This window comes from Ammospiza caudacuta, chromosome 15, assembly GCF_027887145.1.
Source record: "Ammospiza caudacuta isolate bAmmCau1 chromosome 15, bAmmCau1.pri, whole genome shotgun sequence".
NCBI lineage: Eukaryota > Metazoa > Chordata > Aves > Passeriformes > Passerellidae > Ammospiza > Ammospiza caudacuta.
The window spans coordinates 13,991,495-14,003,885 of NC_080607.1; the positions used below are offsets into that span (position 1 = coordinate 13,991,495).

Genomic DNA, 12,391 nt, shown 5'->3' on the forward strand with positions numbered 1-12,391 from the left:
TCACTCCCGCGTCTGGCCGGGAGAAAAAGGAGATGCTGCCCTGACCGGGGAATCGGAGCTGCCCCCGCCTCCCGGGGGAGGGCCGGGGCCGGGGCCGGAGCATCCAAGCGCGCCTGCGGGGGCCCGGGGGGCGCATCATGGCGTTGGCGGCAGCCCCCGCCCCGCCAGCCCGCCCAGCCTGCGGGACGGCAGCGCCGCCGGAGCGTTGCCCTTTTAAGCTGTGGCCCCGCTCGCCTCCTCCCCGGCTCCCGGAGGGGCTCCGGCAGCCGGCACCGAGCGAGCGACACCGAGCGACCTCCGCGGCCGCGGAACGGAGCGGAGCCCCAGGGCGGCGGCGGGGCCGCGGGCACCGGGCTGCCCCCGCGCTGCCCCCGCTGCTCGGGGACCATGGGATGCTGCACCGGCCGCTGCACCCTCATCTTCCTCTGCACTTTGCAGCTGGTGAGTGGAGCCGCTCGGCATCGCGGGGAGCCGGCGGGACCTGCGGGTTCGGCTCGCCGGGACAAAAGCGCCTCGGTGCCCGCTGCCCCGGGCAGGGCTGCGCTCCTCCGCAACTTCGGCTCGGAGCAGCAAGGTGGAGGGATGTGGGCTGCGCTCCGGGGACGCTGGGGAGGATTTACCCGTGCTTAAAACTCAAAAAAAAAAAAAAAAAAGGGGGGAGGAAAAAGTAGTTTTCAATTAATAACTTTGTGCTTATAAAATACAACTGAAAAAAAATAAGTAAATTACTATTAGAGAGGAGTCCCGGCGGCTCGGTGGCGGTGTTGCAAACCAAACCAAACTTGGTACGTGCACAAACCCACCGGTACCTTCAGCCCCTTTCATGGAGAGGTCCACCCGCATCCCACCCTGGTCGCTCCTGCTGGGGTTTGTGCTGGCTCGGAAGGAATTATTTCAAACCTCCTCGGGATGAAGTGGAGGTTTTGGATAGAATGTGCCTATTATTACGAATGTATTTATGTAGGAATAAACTTCCCAGTGTGCGGAGAGCGCGGTCCCTGGTGGGCACGGGTCGGTCCTTGGCGGGTGCGGGTTCCTGGTCCTTATGACATCTGCATAGATGATAAACAAAGGTCTGGTTGTTCCCTGAGTATCTGCGCATCCAGCCTGGGTCCGGAGGGTCCCCTTCTTGTCAATAGCTAATGGGCTCCAGGGCTCCTCCAGCCTTAAAAAGGAAATGACAGCATCTAGGGGTTTAATTTCATTGCCGTGTCCCAAATTTGCTTTATTTTGGAGCGTTAGCAGCGCGCAGGAAAGGGCAGGCTTCCTGTGAAGTTCTTTTGAATAGTTTTCTGGTGCCAAGGGGTGAGTTTAGCTAAAACTCTTTGTTTTGGAGTTGGGTGCTGTGACAACATTTCTTTTCCTGCATAGAGTCAGGGAGCAGACCCAGGACTGAAGGTGGGAGAGGAAAACTGGGAACCTGCTAGTTTGGAAATGATACCCAACAGCCTAAAATTGCAAGGAAAGAGGGTGGGAATGCACCCCTGTGAACCCAGACTGGCACAGTTGGAAGACGAGTGTGGAGGATTTGACTCATCATTAAACAAAATACAGAATAGAAGCGATGGGGTTTTCTTGCACAAAGCATCTTGCTCAGCATATTTATGAGTGAGTTGAATGGCTGGGGAGTGTGTTTAGTCTCCTGGATTATTTCTTTTGATTTTTCACCCGTGATGACACAAGGAAGAAGCTGCACCCTGTATTACATTAGAAATTGGTGTCTCAGCACTCACTGTCTCTTAAACCCATCACTGTGTCATCCTGCTCTAAGCACACACTCACACACTGGGGGGAAAAGAAAGGGAGGGAATGAGAAAAAGAAAAAGCCATGAACTGCTGGTGCTGTTCTGATTTCTGACAAGCGTGGGAGTTTTCTTGTATCCAAGATACGGGGACAAAGAACCCCCAGCATTTTATTTTCCTTAAGACCCTCCTTCTTGAAGAAAAGAATCAGTTTGGCTCATTCTTAAGCAAGTTTGGATGCCTCAAGCCGTAGCGATTTCCCATGGCACTTGCTGGGTGAATTGGTAGAGCTGGAAAAATGTGAACTATGGTGAGGGAATTTCTGGGGCTGTGCTCTGGTGGGGGGTGAGGTCAGGAGATGCTGGCCAGTTCCCAACAAGAGCTTGGGTGAGGGTGAGATCCAGCGTGGTGCTTTGTTATTTATGTTCTTATTTAATTGAGCAAACTTTGTCTGTAAATCATCACATCACTTCCACATCCGCACGGCCAAGTGACGTGCAGGGCTCGCTGCTGCCCGGGGTGGGCTCTGCTAAGACAAAACACTGAAGCAATCAGGCCGAGATCATCAATAAATTATAATGACGTGAACTTCCTTTGTTCATCTCATGTCTCTGCTCAGCCTCATTTGATACTTTGAACCCTTCACAGCCTTCCCTGTTTGTTGCCAAGCTCTGGGTCTCCCACTGCTGGAGTCCCAGGGGTGAAATTCTGGCTCTTGTGTGGACGTTTTACCTCTGAGTCAAGTGGAGAGAGGATTTCAGTGCTGGGATCTCCCACTTCAGTTCTGCAGCACACCCCTGAGATGTGTTACATGCTCTGGTGTCTGTTCCTCAAAGCTTCACAGGGCTCTTCATATAAATGATGAATGGAAACATGAGCAACCCCCCAAAAAACTCGACTCAGGCACTCTGAGTTGCAATGCTTCATATGAATCGTTTTATTATTAGGTGCAAATAGTTGAGTGAGCGTGCGGGGAAGTGTTTGCACACTGCAGTATAAATGTTTCCCTGGGAAAAAAAAAAAAAAAAAAAAAAAAGGCAGAAAACAAACAAATTCATCATTTGCAGTGTGTGCTCCCAAAGAAAAAGTTTGTGCTCCAGCCGGAGAGCAGAACAACGTGTGAATTGAAGGAGCTGCTACACAATGCGAATACCAACGAGCTCCTCAGCCCCCCACGGGCTGAGCCGTGGCACAGGGAGAGAGGAGAGCGTTTGCATCTGTCTGAGGAAAATCAGGGCTGACTCCCCAGCGGTTTGCTAATCAAGGGGGGAGGGAAGGCTGTAGTTTGAATAAATAATTTGCCGTGCTCCAATTTTAGATTATTGTTTCCTTGAAGCGTCCACGCTAGGCTCGGTGCTTTGCTGAGCGGTGCTGCAGGGAAGCTGCAAGAAGGTTCTGGCTCTCCCTCCCTCTGTCCTGGTGTGCATCCCTGTCCCTAATCCTTCCCTTTTTCCCAGTCCAGTCCTACCTCCTGCAGCAGTTTGGGTGAAAGTTGGCCCAGGTCAGGGCTACCCTGCAAAACAGCTTCTCCTCAGCCATGGATGGCACAGAGGATGACCATCAACAAAGTGTTGGGGTGTTTTTCCAGGGTTTGTGATTCCCAAAGGGGTTGCCCCCTTCCCATTCTCACTTTGCCCAAACACCTCTGCCATCCAGGAGCTGTTGTCACCTACAGCAAACCACCAGCCCTTCCTCATCCCTCCCAACCTTTGCGCAGATGCTTATTAAGAAACAAGAGCAAAGTTTAAATGAGCCATAGGCCGCCCCAGGAAAAAATCATGAGGTTCTCTATCAGGGAGCCTGTGTGGTGGGTTAAGAAATGCCCTGTGTTGGAATTAGAATTGAAAAGGGTTTGCCGAGGGCAGGATTTCCGAACCCGAGTGGAATGAGGCTGTCACACCCACCAGTGGGCTGGGTGGGTCCTGGTGGGGAGCCACAGACCAGGGCTGGGTCTGAGGCAGGGAGATATGAAATAATAATTGATTTGCTGCTTTCCTCTCGGCCAGTGTGAGATTGCACCCAACTGGTGAATTTTCTGGAGCAGTAAGTACCTGTGCACCGGAGGCACTATGTGAATTTATTTCCACTGAGCATGGAAAAATTCCCTGGCTCCCCGTGCCCTGTCCCTATAAATCAAACAACTCTAGTTTCTTTACATTCTGTCCATGGATTGAGAGCTCAGATGCCAGGCAAAGCCTGGAGACAATTTTACAGATACATTATAAATCCCCCTAGAATAACAGCTTCTAATGGAAAAAGTGGCTAATACTTCAAATGAGCGCAGAACAAGGCGCCCTGGGATGGGACTGCACAACCAGCTAACCAAAAGTAACTAGATACATTTATTTATTTATTTATTTATTTATTTATTTATTTATTTTCTGCCTCGATCCTTTCTTAGTGATTCCTTTTTAATCTCTTACAGAAGAGGGTGACCAGTTCTGGAAGCTGTTTGAAACAGCACAGATCCTTCTCTAACTGCTCTCTTGAAGTGGTTGTATTGGTTTGGTTGAAGCATAAAATGATGCAGGGCACGTGAGGAGTGAGGGCAGAAGGGGAGTGTGGCAGACTGGCAGTGGGATGCCCTGGAAAGGCTGGATCTGGGCACAAATGTAGTGTGATTTAAAATAGTTGGAATAATGGGATTTTTTACAAGGGTATATGGTAATAGGACAAGGGGCAATAGCTATAAATTGAAAGAGAGTACGTTTAGATTGGATTTTGGGAAGAAATTCTCTCCTTTGAGGGTAGTGAGCCCCTGAGAAGCTGTGGCTGCCCCATGCCTGGCAGTGCCCCAGGCCAGGCTGGATGGAGCTTGGAGCAGCCTGGGTCAGTGTAAGGTGTCCCTGCCCTGGCAGGGGGTGGCAGTGAGATGATCTAAGGTCCCTTCCAGCCCAAACCTGGGTTCTGTGATCCCGATTTTCTGACTTGATCCCTCAGCACACGTGGGCTGCAGTGGGGAGGGTGGCAGAGCATGGCCCTCTGCAGGGTGAGGAGGAGACAGGACTGCAGTGTCTGGGAGCTATAGAAATCACTTGCTTGGCTTTCTCCTCTCCACCCCAGGGATCATCTGGGCTGGAGGCTGGGAGAGGAGAGCAGGGCTTGTCTCTCCCCTCCTCTGCAGCTGCCTCTGGAGCCAGGGCAGAGTCGGGCTGCCCTGAGGGAGCTGTGAGCCTGCACAGCTGCCATGTGGCTGAGCACAAAGCCTTGGGGGGAAGAGCAGGTGCAAGGGGAAGCACAGCATCCCTTGGCTCATCACGCTGCTCAGGACCCCTCCAAAATTACCTTGTGCTCTCCCCAGCTGCTTATCTTCTTCTCCATGGCTTGTGCTTAAATCCTAACCATCCCTCCAGGGATAGGGCCATCTTTGGTGGATGTGCCCAGCACCCAGCTCTGTGATGGCTCAAGCCTATCCTGAAGTCCTTGAACAATATTCCAGGCTAAATAATAACGTAAGACTAAAGGCTGCGTTTGACAGATGCTGTCTTCTCCGTGTCTGTTCCAGACAAAGGAAAATTAAAGCTGTGCCAATAATAGAGCTCATCAGCATTTTCCACTGAAGCTGACTTTCAGTAGAAACCTGGGGATTTAACTAAATGAATATTTTCATGAGAAGTATCTGCTTTCCATAGACAATCCTGACTTTTTCTCCCAAGTTTTGGCCAGAATATTTTGGCGAAAAGTCAAAAATGTGCTGGCAAATGTTTGCTGTGCTGGCAAACATTTTTAATTTTGGAGTGGTGGAGCTTTTCTTACAAAAAGTTGAATTTTTGCATGAGATATTTCTTTTTTTCCCCCCTGTTTTTCCTGAGCAGCTGGAGTCAGTACCCTGCAGCCCAAGGGACAAACAAGGGAGGAGCAGTTTGGGGTCTGTGTTTCAGACGTGCCCAGGTCTCCTGGCTCCCCACATCCGCCTTTCCTATGGTGGTGCTGGAGATTGCAGATGACTCACAGGAACTGTGTCCTCTAACCAAACCCACTCAGACCAGCAATGAAATTTGGCCAAAGCCAAGCCAAAAAAGCAGCTGAGGGCAGGGTGGTGTTGAAGTCAACTCTCCTTGGAGAACTGGGGTTTTATTTCGGCTGACACAGTGACTTCGTTGACCACTTTGATTTTTCCTGGTCGCTCTCTGCTCCTTTGGCTTCCCCTTTTCCTCTCAGTAGAAGAAGAGAAGGATCTGGTTTTCCCTGATGGGGACCCTCTCCCTCTGGCTGGTGTGGGGTTAAGGGAGCTGACGTTGCTCCATTGTGTGCTAATAATATATGGAAACTCAGATCATTTTGGCTGGGGTGCAAAGTGGAGCTTTTCCAAGAATCCGCTCCAGGGGCCCTCAAGTATGAACTCTTGGAGAACAAACTGGATAACAAAGGCCAGATTGTGATCTTTTTTCCTCCAGGAAAACCCTGGACTAGCCCATTGCTTTTTGAGCACTTAAGAAAATGCAGATTATCCAGGGAGCAGCAAGTGCCCCAGCTGTAGCATTGCCTTTCCCATTAACAAAACGTTGTGTCTGAGGTCAGTAGAACTGAACCTTTCTTTCTTGTGAAAACACCCCCCAAAACCAGGGATAATTTGTGATTTAGTGTTCCCTTTTTCCCACTTCTCCCACAGTACATGTGATGAGCACAGCCAACTGCACAGGTTGTGTCTCTGTATTTCAGTTTGGTAGAAAGAGAGTTTTTAACCAAGTGGAAACTTTTGTCTCTGAAGCAGCACATTCTTCACCTCTTCCCTGTCTAAAGAACATGAGGAGGGAAAAAATGACATTTCTGGACAAAAAAGGAAGAAAATACCCTGGCATTTAGCAACGTTTGCTGAAAATGATGGGGGTGTTCATTGTGCCAAACCCCAAATATTTTGAACTTTTACAGAAGCTTGAAAACACTGCTGAAAACAGCTGAAAAGTCTCCCCAAAAAGAAGTTGGTTGTTTGTTGTTTTTTTCCATTGGGGTTGTGCACCCTGGATGTTTTCACTTTTCAAATATCTCTGACATCATCATGTCTCCCCCAAACCCAGCTCATGGTGGGATTTAAGGAGAAAAATCCTCAAGGGGAAAGCACAGGTTTGGGTGTTGCTCAGGGTGGTGCTTTGCTGCAGTGACTCATCTGCTCACAGTGGTTTGGGGTATTTTTGTTGCAGAAGGAAACTCAATGAATAAACGCCCTGTGGAAATTGGAATCTGAGATATTTTGTAATCATTCCAGAGTCATAATATTACCTTAAAGTTCATGAGATTTCAGACTAGGAATAAACAACTTCTGCTTTTTTCGCTTATTGATCTTTGGTAAGAGTCAGAATCTTATTTCATCTTCTTCTTGGTGGGGATAATTGTAGGGATTACAAAAGTATGGATTAACAGGAGTAAAAAGTTGAGAATCAGTAGTAGTAAAGTAATAATAGGAGAGTAGGTGGTAATAACAGGGAGGAGAAGAACTGAAATGAGTGAAGTATTTGGCAGAAATCTCTGAGATGATGCTTCAGCAGAGCTGCTGCTTCTCACCAGTTTGTCAGAACTGTGTCTCACCTTGAGCACAGAAAAGTCAATGGTGGTGTTGCTCTGGCTCCTCCTGCCTTAGCTAAGCCCTGGCCCCACGTCTGAGAGTCCTTGTGAAGAACAGAAGTTTTATTTTGCTCTGTGTTCTGAAGCTTCACCAGCTATGGAGGAGCGAGCAGCAGATCTCTGCTGGGGCAAGATCAATATCTCCTCCCTTGACTTTGCTGTAGCTCATTAACATCAAATGTCTTTTCCAAGGGGTGCTTTTTGGTCTGTTTTCCACAAGGGCTTAATTGCCATTTTCCTGGTGTCCGTGGCTCATTCTTAGCACAGCTGCTTTTGTGTCAGAACATTGAACACAAATATGTTGTTTATCAGGGAAGTGCACGTCCCAGATTTTCTCTCAAAGATGAGAATTCATGGAAATCAGGAGCGCAGCTTTTCTGATCCCCTCTCCCCAATCATCCATCAGGTGCTGCTTGGGTGACTCCAGGTTTAGTAATTGAGATGTCAGATTCCCTGACACCTTTGGGCTGAAAGGATGATGGTGTGGAAGCAGTGACCTCAGCTGCCATCTGCCTGGGCCTAATGAAAATATACTGTGGGAATTGAGGCAGCAGCTTGTCTTCATCACCTGCTCGAGGCGGGCAGACGTCAGGACTTGCTGTGCCAGCTTCCTTTGCCACCTCTCAGCTCCTGGCCAGCCCTGCAGGCAGCTTCCCACCTGCTCCCCAGGCTCTCTTTGTCCAGCAAAATATCTGCTTTCTTCCCTCTTTCCTTTGTTTTTTAACCTTTCATTTTTTCAGTCCAATGCTCAAAACTCAAGAAAACCAGGATCCTCATGGTGTTCTTTTGAACCAGTGGAGCAAGCACACAGATGTGTGCCCAGCCCTGATGTCCAGGGGTGTGGGAGCACAGGCTGCTCCTGTTTCAGCAGCAGAGCCATCCCTGTGCCCAGCCGTCTGGGTTGTGTGTCATTGTGCCACTCCTGTGACATGGGACATCACTGACCTGAGTCAGAATGATACAGGACACACTCAGTCCTTCCTTGGTGAGCACTTGGCCTGCTGGTCACCTGGGCTAAGAGGAAAGAGCAAGAATTGAACAGTACTGAGGATAGTTCACTTCCATTTCTCCTGAAGTCCTAAAACCTCTACAAAAATTGGATTCAGATGCTCAGATGAAAACACAGTTACAGCAAATATACAAAGCCTGGGAAGATGCCTCCTGTGACACCTCTCAGGGGACCAGGGACCTGTTTTGTGCGTGTGGTGACCTCACAACAGCCTTGGACCCATTAAAGAATTTGGTGCCGATTTATATTTTCTAAATGCTGTTCCCTGGGGGCAGTTCATCTGTGAGCACCATTTCATCTGAACAGGAAAGTGAGATAGAGAACACTAAAGAAGGGGATGGAGCATTTTATTACCCACACTCAACTTATAGAATATTGAGTGTAGCCTTGCATGGCGTGCTCTGAGTGCTGTGGTCATCCATCATGGGTAAACAGGCTCCCCACAATTAACAGTTTGTCACTGTCTATCTTCAGCTCCACCTGAGCATTACCTCTGTAGTAACCAAAGCTCAATCTCAGTACTAGCATGGTTCACCTACTTGGAGATCAGGAGAAATCTTAAGTCCTGGCCTTAAACAAACTCAGGTTTGTTTATATTTAGGAAGTTTGGATGTTATTGTAAAGTACTACTACAAGAACATTGTCCTGCATGTTAGAAACTTCGAGTTGAGAGTACACTGGGATCTACTCTAAGGTCTCCAAGCAAACTTCTTCTCTACCTGAAGCTCAGCAGATACTGCCATGGTCCAGATACTTGGGAGAGTGTAACTCTGTGCTGTGGGGCTTGGGAGCAACCTTTCCTTCTTTGAGAGATGCTAGATCATTGATACTCCTTTAAGAACTCCCACTTTTGTGGAAGCACCACATCTGAATGCTCCTTGAACCAGGATATATTCATGGGCACTTAAAAAAAAAAAACAAACAAAATTTTTCTGCTTCCCTGAGAAGGGATTACTGAGTGAAGCTGGCTGGAAGCAAATCTCCTCTTGAATCAAAGACCAACCTCAGCAGGACAAGAAAAGCTGGCCTGGCCTGACCGTCTTGGGCCTTCATTTAAGGTCACTCATTTCAGGAGACCTTGGAAGTGGCACAGACACAGATGAGTGGTTGCCAGCTCACAGTTTCACAGAGATAAGGACCAGGCCCATGGGCTGATGAGATCTCATGGAGAATGACCAAGACCCGAGTCCTGAGTGTTGGGCAGACTCCCAGAACCTCCCCAGAACCCAAAACACCTCAGAGGTTCTGGGCCAAGCACCTGCTGCTGTTCAGTGCATCACAAAACACCTCCCGCAGCCAATCCCTGAGGATGGTGCAGGGAACGTTGGATCTCTGGCCAGGTTTGAGGACTGTGCATTTAGATAACTTGCATGGATATCTGAATTTCTGGTTGCTCAGCCAACACAAAGCCAGTTCCCAATTCCCCATGGCTGCTGGTAATCCGTGACCATGTGGGAGATTGGGGTGGGCTCTGCCAGGCTGCTGGCACCCCTGGCTCTGGCAGGCAAACACTCTTCTGTGGTATCAATGTGGGAAAGGCAGCACACCTGCTTATACTGTGGATGTACAGAATTAGGGGAGAAATCTGATTATCCTAATTACTCAGAAATGCTAAATATGTGCAGAATACCGTTTGGCTAATTAGCCTGGGAGATTGCTGCCTGTTCAGCAGGGAGCAGAGCGGGTGCTGGGAGAAGTGTGATGGGAGTTCACAGGCGGTTTTGTGCCCTTTGCTGTCTGGGCATGTGGAGAAAAGTGAGCTTGGATGCTTGGAGATGTGACTGCTAACCTTAAAACAACTTAAAAAGCTGGGAAAGTGCAATTTTTTTTTTTCAGATGTCTGACACTTTTTAGAATTGTGGGTCTCCAAGTTTCCCATCTCATTATTTTGAGCAGGGACATCCAGGGGAAGGATGAATTTGCCTTACTGCAAACAGCCGGTGAGAGCCCCCACACAGCACCTTCTCAGAGGGTTCTACTCCTTGTTCTGCCTTGTGCTGAGCCAGGCACAACCTCAAATGCTCCTGAAGCCTGTGGAGACCATGATGTAGTTGGTTCTTTGAATGGTGCTGCTTTGTTTGCATTTAATAGGCTCATCTGCACCACTGAGGGGGTCTTGTGGCCCCAAATCTGGCCTGAGGGGGTTTTGTAGCCCCAAATCTGGCCTGCTTTTCCCAGAGGCACAGAGCAAGTCAGGCAGATGCTAAGCATGGAGGGTGGTTCATGCTTAGGTCCTAAGGTATTAATCCCCACATATCCAGATCCAGAGATCCAGGCTGGCTCCTCCAGCTGTGTGCTGGACACAGGTCCACCAAGGAAGCCCTGAGGCTGTTTGGGAGGGCTGCAGGGAGGCTGGGACAGGTGATGTGCACAGCTTGGTGTGTCCTACAGCCAGCACAGCTCTGCCATCAGCCAGGGCCGAACCCAGAAATTGTGGGTGTAATCAGTGCCCAAAATTCACATCCATCCATCTCTCCTTGTAGCTGTGCTTCCCCATGTCTTTAAATAACCCTGCTTGCCTTTTACTCCTGACCTAGCAGAGATGAATGTCCACCTCAAGCTTTTCTAGAAAGGTTCCCCCTCCTGCTCCTGGAAGCTCGGGGTCGTTCCTGTGGTCAGTCCAACACAACATTATCTGGGCACTTCTCTGGGAGAAACTGCAAAACATTTGGGCTTCCAGGGCTGCCACTGAGACAGCTTAAAGCTGAATTGTGTGACAGTGAGAAAGAATAGATAGGGTGATAGAAGAACTCTGCCATGGCTCCAGACGATAAAGACTGTGTCTCCCTTGTGATGAATAATGGCTCTTTGTTCTATTCCTTAGATGACAGGGCTGTTAGAACTGCTGAGAACCATCCCAGTGCTAAATATATGGGTGTGCAATAAAGGCTCTGCAATCCATGAACTGGGACTGAATGGACACTCGAGTGAATCATTTCGAGTACGATGAATTTCTGGAGCAGCTCACAGTGACAGGAGGTGGCAGGGCAGGGTCCTGTAGGATGCTTTCCTTGCATGAGATGCAGCCCAGGTTTCATGGCTGCCAGCTTTTTTTTTCCTCATGAAGCCTCCCTGGGCTATGGAAACTTCCTCACTCCCAGTTTTGGCCACTAATCTATAAACAAAGGGCATTTCAGATGGAGCTCCAGGGTTTGGTGCTGAGATACTGTCCAGATTTTCTATCAGAAATCCCAGAATCCCAATCCTGGCACACTCAATGGGAATGCTGAAGCAGGAAACCCCAGGTTCAGCTACAGGCCAGGGCTGAGAGCTCATCAGAACCCATCAGAAATTGGGTTCTGCTACAAGGAGGAGGAAAATGCATCTTCCTGCTGCAGTGTCACCAGGCTGGAGGAAGAGGTGATTCACAGGTGGTGTTGTCTCTGTCTGGAGCCACCTCCGAGTCCTGCCAGATTAAACCTCCCTGAAATTACTTAATGTAGCAGCAAGGATTTGAATTTCTATAATGGGGATTAGCACTTTTCTATTTTAGCTAATCCTTGCAGTCAGACCCAGAAGCAGGGAGATCAGAGGACTTGGGGGGGAAAAATTCGGGAAGTTTGGAGTAGGATCAAACCAAAGATGCCATTGTTCCAGGGATGAGGAATCATCTCACACCTCCAAGCAGAGCTGTGGATGAAGCTTTGGTGTCACAAACTAATAGAGGACAAGTCTTTGTCCCTTCTCACGGCTGAAGGAGACACAGGAGGCTGTGGGGGCCCCATGGGTGAGTGCTGGTTGGGACTCAGCCCCCTCAGGGTCACCAAACTCTTGCCCTGTGGAGACACGATCACAAAGATTTGCTGCAAGTGAACTTTGTTCTCCAGAGCTGCCAGAGTGGCATCTATTGACCAGCCTCTGCTTCCAAAAGGAGGGGAAAGTGGAGAAAGAGAAGGAAAAGAGAAATTCAGCTTTGCTGTTGAATAAATCATGAGCCATTGAGGAGCTGCGAGTCTGCAGCAGGGGAGGGGCAGGGGCAGCGCAGAAATAAGGGGACAAAAATGTCATGCGAAAAATGAAACACAGGAGGGGCCTGGCCATTGTGTGACACTCCTGGAAACTTGGAGAGTTGGTTGG

At 49.1% G+C, this 12,391-nt stretch overlaps 1 protein-coding gene across 2 annotated transcripts in view; it reads left to right on the top strand.

Annotated features, from left to right (window-relative positions):
- The first annotated feature begins 223 nt into the window (after positions 1 to 223).
- NKAIN4 (sodium/potassium transporting ATPase interacting 4) overlaps positions 224 to 12,391 on the top strand; it is a 50,916-nt gene continuing 38,748 nt past the window's right edge. For both annotated transcript variants that reach the window (XR_009275371.1, XM_058814603.1), the window contains exon 1: positions 224 to 441. Coding sequence is in view for 1 of the 2 variants with exons in the window: in XM_058814603.1 (XP_058670586.1) it covers positions 388 to 441 (54 nt within the window). In the remaining variant the exon portion in view is untranslated. The remainder of the gene's footprint in view (positions 442 to 12,391) is intronic.